Source organism: Oncorhynchus nerka, linkage group LG17, assembly GCF_034236695.1.
Source record: "Oncorhynchus nerka isolate Pitt River linkage group LG17, Oner_Uvic_2.0, whole genome shotgun sequence".
Classification (NCBI taxonomy): Eukaryota; Metazoa; Chordata; class Actinopteri; order Salmoniformes; family Salmonidae; genus Oncorhynchus; species Oncorhynchus nerka.
In genome coordinates, this window is record NC_088412.1 from 16540451 (window position 1) to 16551081 (window position 10631).

The 10631-nt window shown below is 42.1% G+C and overlaps 1 protein-coding gene across 1 annotated transcript; it reads right to left on the minus strand.

Moving 5' to 3' along the window:
- Window positions 1-4579: 4579 nt before the first annotated feature.
- LOC115144777 (serine/threonine-protein kinase pim-3-like) lies at window positions 4580-8608 on the minus strand. Its single transcript, XM_029685836.2, has 6 exons — window positions 8219-8608; window positions 7796-7905; window positions 7634-7684; window positions 7163-7526; window positions 5997-6173; window positions 4580-5865 (listed from the first exon to the last, which is right to left on the minus strand). Exons 1-6 carry the CDS (start codon window positions 8301-8303, stop codon window positions 5675-5677), a joined length of 978 nt encoding a protein of 325 aa, XP_029541696.1. The 5' UTR covers window positions 8304-8608; the 3' UTR covers window positions 4580-5674.
- Window positions 8609-10631: the final 2023 nt, after the last annotated feature.

The following is a 10631-nucleotide window of genomic DNA, read 5'->3' on the forward strand; positions in this document are numbered from 1 at the left end:
GTTGCTCAAGGTATAGGCCTTGATGTCATTTATTTAGTCATCAATATGCTTCTGAAGTGTTCTGTTCTCTTTCAATTCTTGCCGGCCTTGAGTCATGTTGCACCTACTCACAACACCCTCGTAGCATTCTTGTGGAATGTGCTGTCCATCATCAACAGGCTCTCTATATGGCAGGACCAGCTTTCCCCCACTTCCTCAGAGGTCTGGGACTTGTAGCATCATGTGACATCAGACTTTTGCCCTACTAAACATGACAGAGACTGCTTGTTTCTTTGGAACAAAAAAAAAATCATAGAATGTGTAATGCATGATAAAATAATACGACAGTATACTTCATTCCCTGTATGCTACACATTATTATATAAAATTGTGTGTATTAATGTATTATTAAGTAATTCCCGTATAGATACTCTGGAATAATGGTCATCTTTTATGTTGGTGTTTTGAGCTGCTGGAATGCCCATGCAAGTTGAGGCAGACACTACCCTCATGATGACATGATGGTTGATTAGCTGTGATCAGCTGTCTTAGTTCTTAGAAAGGAATTATACTTTGAGGAGGTCCTGATTGATCATATGGAGAGGGAATCATAGGATGTTTCTCCTTCACTGATTCGCAAATGCCTCCCCTTATGGAACGTATCACTAGATATGGTTATGACTGATTTTGACAACTGTCATATCATGCTTCTGATGGTGTGACTGTGGCTATTATTACACATGGTTAAACTTTTTAGCTACATCTGAGGATCAAAAATCCGTAATACTCTATAATCACCTAGTTTATTTTAGTGTTGATTGGTCATTGAATAGGCCTAAGTGACTTTCTTTGCGAAAGACAAAACGTGCTGAAAAAAGACAAGCAAGGCACTGTTTGCTAACTTAAGCTTTACAAGGGCTTGATTTTCTGGGTGTGTAATGTTTGCCTATAGCATATAGACAGAAGGCCTCTTGATGAAGCTGTGGGACATTTACATGTCAGGGCAGAGAGACAATGCCCTATTATCCAAGGCACTCAGCAGACTTGCCTAATTAAATAGGTTAAATCAAATAAATATAGACACAGTTGTCAAGCCACATTGGGCTGCTTACATACATTCTGTTTAACGTTAGAGACTTTTTCCCCCAGAGAAAACCATTCCTGGTTTAGCATCCAACAAAGCAATAATAATAAATATTTTCATTTATTTTATTTTTATTTCACCTTTATTTAACCTGGTAGGCTAGTTGAGAACAAGTTCTCATTTACAACTGTGACCTGGCCAAGATAAAGCATAGCAGTGTGAACAGACAATAGAGTTACACATGGAGTAAACAATTAACAAGTCAATAACACAGTAGAAAAAAAAGAGAGTCTATATACATTGTGTGCAAAAGGCATGAGGAGGTAGGTGAATAATTACAATTTTTCAGATTAACACTGGAGTGATAAATGATCAGATGGTCATGTACAGGTAGAGATACTGGTGTGCAAAAAAGCAGAAAAGTAAATAAATATAAACAGTATGGGGATGAGGTAGGTAAAATTGGGTGGGCTATTTACCGATAGACTATGTACAGCTGCAGCGATCGGTTAGCTGCTCAGATAGCAGATGTTTGAAGTTGGTGAGGGAGATAAAAGTCTCCAACTTCAGCGATTTGATTTTTGCAATTCGTTCCAGTCACAGGCAGCAGAGAACTGGAACGAAAGGTGGCCAAATGAGGTGTTGGCTTTAGGGATGATCAGTGAGATACACCTGCTGGAGCGCGTGCTACGGGTGGGTGTTGCCATCGTGACCAGTGAACTGAGATAAGGCGGAGCTTTACCTAGCATGGACTTGTAGATGACCTGGAGCCCGTGGGTCTGGCGACGAATATGTAGCGAGGGCCAGCCGACTAGAGCATACAGGTCGCAGTGGTGGGTGGTATAAGGTGCTTTAGTAACAAAACGGATGGCACTGTGATAAACTGCATCCAGTTTGCTGAGTAGAGTATTGGAAGCTATTTTGTAGATGACATCGCCGAATTCGAGGATCGGTAGGATAGTCAGTTTTACTAGGGTAAGTTTGGCGGCGTGAGTGAAGGAGGCTTTGTTCCGGAATAGAAAGCCGACTCTAGATTTGATTTCAGATTGGAGATGTTTGATATGAGTCTGGAAGGAGCGTTTACAGTCTAGCCAGACACCTAGGTACTTATAGATGTCCACATATTCTAGGTCGGAACCATCCAGGGTGGTGATGCTAGTCGGGCGTGTGCGGGTGCAGGCAGCGAACGGTTGAAAAGCATGCATTTGGTTTTACTAGCTTTTAAGAGCAGTTGGAGGCCACGGAAGGAGTGTTGTATGGCATTGAAGCTTGTTTGTAGGTTAGATAGTACAGTGTCCAAGGAAGGGCCGGAAGTATACAGAATGGTGTCGTCTGTGTAGAGGTGGATCAGGGAATCGCCCGCAGCAAGAGCAACATCATTGATATATATAGAGAAAAGATTCGGCCCGAGAATTTAACCCTGTGGCACCCCCATAGAGACTGCCAGAGGACCGGACAACATGCCCTCTGATTTGACACACTGAAATCTGTCTGCAAAGTAGTTGGTGAACCAGGCAAGGCAGTCATTAGTAAAACCGAGGATACTGAGTCTGCCGATAAGAATATGGTGATTGACAGAGTCGAAAGCCTTGGCCAGGTCGATGAAGACGGCTGCACAGTACTGTCTTTTATCGATAGCGTGGCTGAGGTGCACAGGTGACCGGCTCGGAAACCAGATTGCACAGCGGAGAAGGTACGGTGGGATTCGAGTGACCTGGTCAGTGACCTGTTTGTTGACTTGGCTTTCGAAGACCTTAGATAGGCAGGGCAGGATGGATATAGGTCTGTAACAGTTTGGGTCCAGGGTGTCTCTCCCTTTGAAGAGGGGGATGACTGCGGCAGCTTTCCAATCCTTGGGGATCTCAGACGATATGAAAGAGAGGTTGAACAGGCTGGTAATAGGGGTTGCGACAATGGCGGCGCATAGTTTCAGAAATAGAGGGTCCAGATTGTCAAGCCCAGCTGATTTGTGCGGGTCCAGGTTTTGCAGCTCTTTCAGAACATCTGCTATCTGGATTTGGGTAAAGGAGAACCTGGAGAGGCTTGGGCGAGTAGCTGCGGGGGGGGCCTGTTGGCCGAGGTTGGAGTAGCCAGGAGGAAGGCATGGTCAGCCGTTGAGAAATGCTTGTTGAAGTTTTCGATAATCATGGATTTATCGGTGGTGACCGTGTTACCTAGCCTCAGTGCAGTGGGCAGCTGGAAGGAGGTGCTCTTGTTCTCCATGGACTTTACAGTGTCCCAGAACTTTTTTTGGAGTTAGAGCTACAGGATGCAAATTTCTGCCTGAAGAAGCTGGCCTTTGCTTTCCTGACTGACTGCGTGTATTGGTTCCTGACTTCCCTGAACAGTTGCATATCGCGGGGACTATTCGATGCTATTGCAGTCCGCCACAGGATGTTTTTGTGCTGGTCGAGGGCAGTCAGGTCTGGAGTGAACCAAGGGCTATATCTGTTCTTAGTTCTGCATTTTTTGAACGGAGCATGCCTATCTAAAATGGTGAGGAAGTTACTTTTAAAGAATGACCAGGCATCCTCAACTGACGGGATGAGGTCAATATCCTTCCAGGATACCCGGGCCAGGTCGATTAGAAAGGCCTGCTCGCAGAAGTGTTTTAGGGAGCGTTTGACAGTGATGAGGGGTGGTCGTTTGACTGCGGATCCGTAGCGGATACAGGCAATGAGACAGTGATCGCTGAGATCCTGGTTGAAGACAGCGGAGGTGCCCTTTAGCAGACGCTTTTATCCAAAGTGATTTCCAGTCATCTGCTCATACATTTTACGTATAGGTGGTCCCAGGAATCAAAATCCACTACCCTGGCATTACAAGCACCATGCTCTACCAACTGAGCTACAGAAGATGTATCAGCAAGGTGATTCACCTAAACTCAGGTTACCCAGTTGACAGGTTGATTGACAAATGATTCTTGTTCGGAGCTCACGCCCAGGAATAAAACAAGTTATCTATTCTCTGCTGGAGCTGAAACCTGAGCATAGCACATTGGTTACTTTTTAAAATGTTTATTTGTATCCTTTACTTAACTAGGCAAGTCAGTAAAGAACAAATTCTTATTTACAATGATGGCCTACACTGGCCAAACTCAGACGACGCTGGGTCAATTGTGCAAAGCCCTACGGGACTCCCAATCATGGCCAGTTGTGATTGTCTGGATTTGAACCAGGTGGTCTGTAGTGATGCCTCTAACACTGAGATGCAGTGTCTTAGACCACTGCACCACTTATGCCATAGGGGGCAGCATTAGATCACTGGGACATTTGATGTCAATGCTATTCCTGGGATCTTGTGACTCAGATGTTTGTCATTCTTGTAGTCAGTGCTTCATCGTATGAAAGTGACTCAGCAATCGCAATAATCAAGAGTATGATTGCTGTGCATGTGGTAGCAGGTAAATGGCCATGACCAGCTAACATTATTCCAAAACATGAGTATGGGCTCATGTTATTGTTTGGAGAGTAGGTTATGTATGACTAGTCAAACTTCACAACACAGACCTCAAAGTAATATACAAAAGATTTATTTGAAATTTTGGTATGAAAAATAATCTCCCACCATTACTTCACCCATTTGAATTTAAACTCACATTTCAGTCTCATTGAAGGGATTAATGAGATTTAAAATTGAATCAACCACAAGTTCATTTGTTTACATATTTTTCAATAGATAGCCAATACAGAACAATTGTGATATTTTCTAAAAGAGAAATTACCGGAATGCAAAAAAGGCCATGTAGAATTTTATTTCTGGGATTTCCATGAATTGATAAAATAAATAAATAGCCACAGTGTGGAATGTCTAGTACAAATAAATAATTTTACATGGGAGAATGTACATAAATATACATACTAATAGTTATAAGAAAGAAAGTCGATGAATATTGCATTGATTGTGCATTTCACACACAGGTCCCAGCCAAGCCCGGTGCTGTGTAGTGTCAGCAGAGATGGGGGTACAGAAACGCAAGTGTATGAAACCCTACGAAGCCATTGAGGGGGAGAGGTTTTGATGCTTTCAGTACACATTCAGAGAAACAGATAATAAACCCCATTTCCACACAGCTGTGCAGGCATTTACAGTGAAAGAGCAGCAGAAAGTTTGTGGTGTGGATGAGTGTGCGTTTCAAGTATTCCACCATGTCGGTGGGCGGGATCCTGCGTCACATGGTCCTTTCATGGGATTGGCTCTTAGCGAGACGGGGTTACTCTGGTTAGGTATTTCTCAAGCAACAGACAACCCAACACAAGGTTCATATGACTACAGCCACACCAAAGCAGCAAAAAAATAAAGGCACTCCAAATCAATGAAAATACAAAAACATACTCTATAAGAGCAGCCAGGAGATCTGATATAAGGGGGTTACAGAACATGAACCAGCTAAAAATAAATCTTGAAATAAAAGAATGCTGGTCAAACCACCCAAGTAACAAGTTCCCAGGTGAGAAACATTTCCTCAAAACAACAATGACAAAGTTAGAGGGAAAACCTTAAATTATAGTTGCCAACGAAAAGTCCTGTTAACTCGCTCTATTCGAGACTGAGGACCCACAAGTCCACAGGTCTGCAAAAATGTCCCCTTCACACAACAAGGTTGCCCAATCAGAGGCTCTCTTTGCTTGAGTTTGTGCTTGATGAGGAGTCGGGTGTTATTGCATGCAGGGTGATGTCACACCCCTCTGTTTTTGAGTCGTCGATTGGGACACGCATCCACGGGTGGTCAAAGATCTGCTCCAGTGTGGGTCTGTCAGAGGGCCTGAGGCAGAGGCACAACTTGATCAGTTGCTGACACTCTGGAGAGAGAGAGAGAGAAGAGGTTAAACACCCAAAACACACTGGAGAGGACCAACACAGGCAGGCAGTTTGACAGACATAAACTGTAAACGAAAGGATAGACAGCAGCAGGGCATAGTGAGAGACGTACCGGTAGACACTTTCCTCCTGAAGAACAGGCATCCCCCGAGGATCTCCTCATCTTGTTCAAAGGGTATGTCACCACACACCATGTCATACAGCAGCACGCCAAGTGACCAGACCGTTGCAGACCGCCCGTGATACCTATGGAATCGGATCCACTCTGGCGGACTGTATACCCTCGTGCCTGAAACGGGGTGAAAATACAAATACAATTTAACATTTCAGAAAGTGGTACTAATATTTGAATCTAAAACTTAAAGATATAGGCCGACAGTGCACTTGTGTGTAATAAGCTCACCCTTGGATGTGAACCAGACTGCAACACCATAAAGGAGCTCTGTCAGCCGACAGCCCTTGGGAAGATCTCAATTGCGTACGCCTCATCTCCTTCTCAAAACCCATTGGATGAGAAAGCCAGAGGTCCCTCCCCCCTGACCTTTTCCGCCAATGGGGTTGAGAAGGAGAGAAGATGGGAGTGGAGAGAGGACCGGAGTATGCAATTGAGATCTTGCCATAGAAAAACCACCAGCAAGTCTCCTACCCCCCCACAGTGTCTACACTCTCTGCGTGGTGCCTGAGGCTGACTGAACCAAAAATACAGACCAGAAAATACTAGGGGGAAGACCAGACTGCACTATAGCATCCTACACTTCCCCCCCATAACAAAGAAACCCTTTCCTCCTTAGTGTGACCCCCGCAAGGCCTCAAGTAACTTGTACACAAAACAAAAACTGGAATGCGTGATGTGGGCCTTCAGGTGCATCCAAGTCTCAGGTTTCACAACAAACAGCAGCCAATCATTAAAAAGAGCCCAACAATGTTTCTAATCCCATTCTAGGAATCTACAGGCAATGTTACACATTGTTATTAACATTTAGTTTAACAAAGTATGAAATTCGATTGAACTAGGATTTACAATAGATATTTCCATAGCCTTACAAAAAAGATACGGGGCCATTAATAACGTTAAATGTGGCCTCAATAGACGGATAGACTATAAGCAAGGTGTGAGGAAAAGCTGCATCACTATCCAGGTTGCTTTGGGTGTGAGTTAAGGTAATTCCAATGGCCTATATTCGTCAAATGAGTATATTATCCGCCAGAGGCGGAATCAAAGTAGCCTGTGTATGTGCTAAACTGCAGCAAGTCAAAGAACACACGTCATGGACCTACCGTCAAAGTCTGTATAAACGGTGTCCTTGAGAATCGCCCCCGAACCAAAGTCAATGAGCTTGAGTTCTCCGCTACGTAGATCCACGAGCAGGTTCTCATCTTTGATGTCCCTATGGACCACGCCACAATTGTAGCAATGTCGTACTGCTTCCAAGACCTGACGGAAAAATCCACGCGCTGAGTCTTCGTCCAAAGCCCCTTTCTCGGTTATATAGTCAAACAAATCCTTGACAGTCTCCGGTCGTTCCATGATTATTAACCAGCCATCGGGTCGCTCGTACCAATCAATCAGCTTTATAACGCCTCGGAAAGTGGTTCCCACCTTTTTCAAGAGCAGAATCTCCAGAGGCACCAATGAACCGTTCTTAAAAATGAAACAATAGTATATGGTTACAATGTAAACCCAAACAATTTGCAGGAATAACCTAAAATAAATAGCACATACAAAAACGTGTAGGCTATAATACTTACAAGGGTACCCCATTCCGTAACTCTCTCTTTAGCTACATGTTTTACAGCAACCTGGAATAGAAAAGGAATAGTGATCATGAGAACCGCATCAGTGTGGACGCAGCGAACATTGCTGCCATGTGGTGCGATCAAAACAAAGCAGTTTAAAAATGTTCCAATTACCGGCAAACAGTCTGAAATCCGACTACCGGCGTAGACCGTACCAAATCCCCCGCTTCCTAGTACAGATCCCACCTGGTATATTTTATCGAATGGCTCCTTCTCCACCTTCACTGTTAATTAAATTAAAAGAAGAAAAAAATGTAGTTGCAATCTCAAACAACCTTCAGGCACAAAATGCGCTCCAACACGAGGGTTTCAAAATGGCTCCAGATTTAAGGTCAGACTTGCCGGCAAATCCTCCAATGCCTGACATCAAATAATCACAAAACTATATTGGAAAAAACATTTAATGTAATAGCCTACATTATTAGCTACTACTAATGCCCAATTATTGACGCAGTCGGTTCATATGTGGGTCCAACTGAGCTGTAACGTTATAGGAAATAACCTAATATCACATAATTACGTAGGGAAGTCCCATACCTTGCTGAAGCTGTATTTTCACTGGCAAATCCATGTTGGACGTGCTGCAAATATGTGAAAATGAGCCAAATTTGGACAGTAACATTATTACTCGTTGCCAAAAAGAAACTCCCAATTCAGGTTCTGAAAATGAAGTCCAATTGAGCACGAGGACACCGAAATGGCAAAGATAAAACGCAGATCAGTCTTTAATTTCACAGGAAGAATAACGTTGAAAAGTAGTATTCCAACAAATAATATGTTGTTCTTTCCTTCAGATCAAAATCCCGAAAATGCTTCCTTCTGCGCACATGTGTTATTGTGAGCGTTAATAAAGTACCAGTCCGCCACTTCGAGATGTACCCGATGATTCTCCCCGCGCACTCTGTAATCTCTGGCTGTAACGAGGTCGAAGCTACTCTTTAAAACCAATATTATTACACGTAAAGGGAGTAGCGTAGATCCCTCCGCCTCCTTGTTTTTTCTTCAAATTAGAGTATTAATTTATCCGATTTCAAAGACCTCACGATTGTTTCAACAAATCTAAACCTTGATGAGTTGACATATATAGACTCAAACTCAATTCTAAAATGTATTTAAAAGACATGCACTATTTTCATGTAGTAGGCCCACGAGACGCCCAAGGATCTTGTGACTGAGTAGTGCATTGTTCCATGAGAAATGGTTCATTCTATCCGGGTTCCTTGGGACGTCCCTACCCTAAATCCTACCCTAAACCTTAACCATAAACCCTTTACCTAACCCTAACCTTAACCATTATCTTAACCATTTTAAATTTAAACTTCATTGGGGTAAGGAAATAGAAGACTGATTTGCGTCTCGTCCAATTTAGCCAATCCTATTTCCGGTACAGAAACCATAATATGTTGGTGACCAAGAATAGAATACACAGGAATATTAATTTAACTGCAGGCCTATGTGGCGGGAAAGTATTTTTCCCACCTCACTTGAACTTTGGAAATAGATAATAATAAAGCATATGTAAAGTTATTTGGTAGATGTATTTTCCATGTCATTAATTAAATTGTCCATCAAAATGTCCTCTCTCCCTAAAATGTTGATACTGTAAGAAGAAAATCCCTAACAGGATTGTATTGCTTTAGTCAGTCAGTGGTGCAAAGTACTTAAGTAAAAATACTGTAAAGTACTACTCAAGTAGTTTTATTCTAGTATCTGTACTTTATTTTACTATTTCTATTTTTGACTACATTTACTTCACTACATTCCTAACGAAAATAATTTATTTTTTACTCCATATATTTTCCCTGACAACCAAAACTCGTTACATTTTCAATGCTTAGCAGTACATGAAAATGGTCCAATTCACGTACTTATCAAGAGAACAATCCTGGTCATCCCTACTTCCTCTGATCTGGTGGACTCACTGAACACAAATGCTTGATTTGTAAATTATGTCTGCGTGTTATAGTCCCCCTGGCTACCGATAAATACAAATTGTGCCGTCTGGTTTGCTTCATATAGGTCATTTGAAATGATTTGTACTTGTACTTTTTATACTGAAGTATATTTGAGCAATTACATTTATTGTTGATACTTATGTATATTTAAAACCAAATACTTTTAGACTTTTCCTCAAGTAGTATTTTACTGGTTTACTTTTACTTGAGTCATTTTCTATTAAGGAATCTTTACTTTTACTCAAGTATGACAATTGGGTACTTTTTCCACCACTGCTGTCAGTGCAAATAATTGTCTATAGAGGAAGCTAAAATGATAATAGGCAGTGTGTACTAATATTCATAGCATGTCAATGTTTATCCAATTATAAAATAACCCCAATTAATGAACTCCCACTCAATGTAACACTTGACTATTTATGCCAAATCACTATTTGCCTATGTCTGTGTGAGCTAAGTGGATAATAAACTGGTCACTGTGTGTTGGAATTTTTGACAAGACTCCAAAGACAATTTTAACAGTCTTTCTGCAATATTCTTGTGGTTTCAGTCCCCCATAGAAAGCAAGAGGATCAGCCAACCATGTGCCATGATGCACGGTGTAGTGAGTTCCCTGATGGATCCTGTTCCCCCATCATCTGTCAGGAGCACGTGGCACAGTTAGTTCCTGGGGGGTGGGGGGGGGGGCAAGTCTAAGATAAGTCAAGGTCTATGATGCTAATGTTTTATTAATTGTTACATGGCAGATGTGGGTCTTTGAGGACTATGTCTTAATGAATAGCAAAATGTGTCTTAATGAATAATAATCCATTTAAAACAAAGGACATAAAGGACAACTAAAATGTTGTCATACAATATGCAATGTCAACTGTATATGTTTGTGTGCACGTCTGGCACTATTATCTGTATGTGTGTGTTCTTGTATATGTTTACTTGAATGAGAGTGTGTGTATATGCATGTGTACAAACACCTGCACGGCATCAGCCTCAGGCAA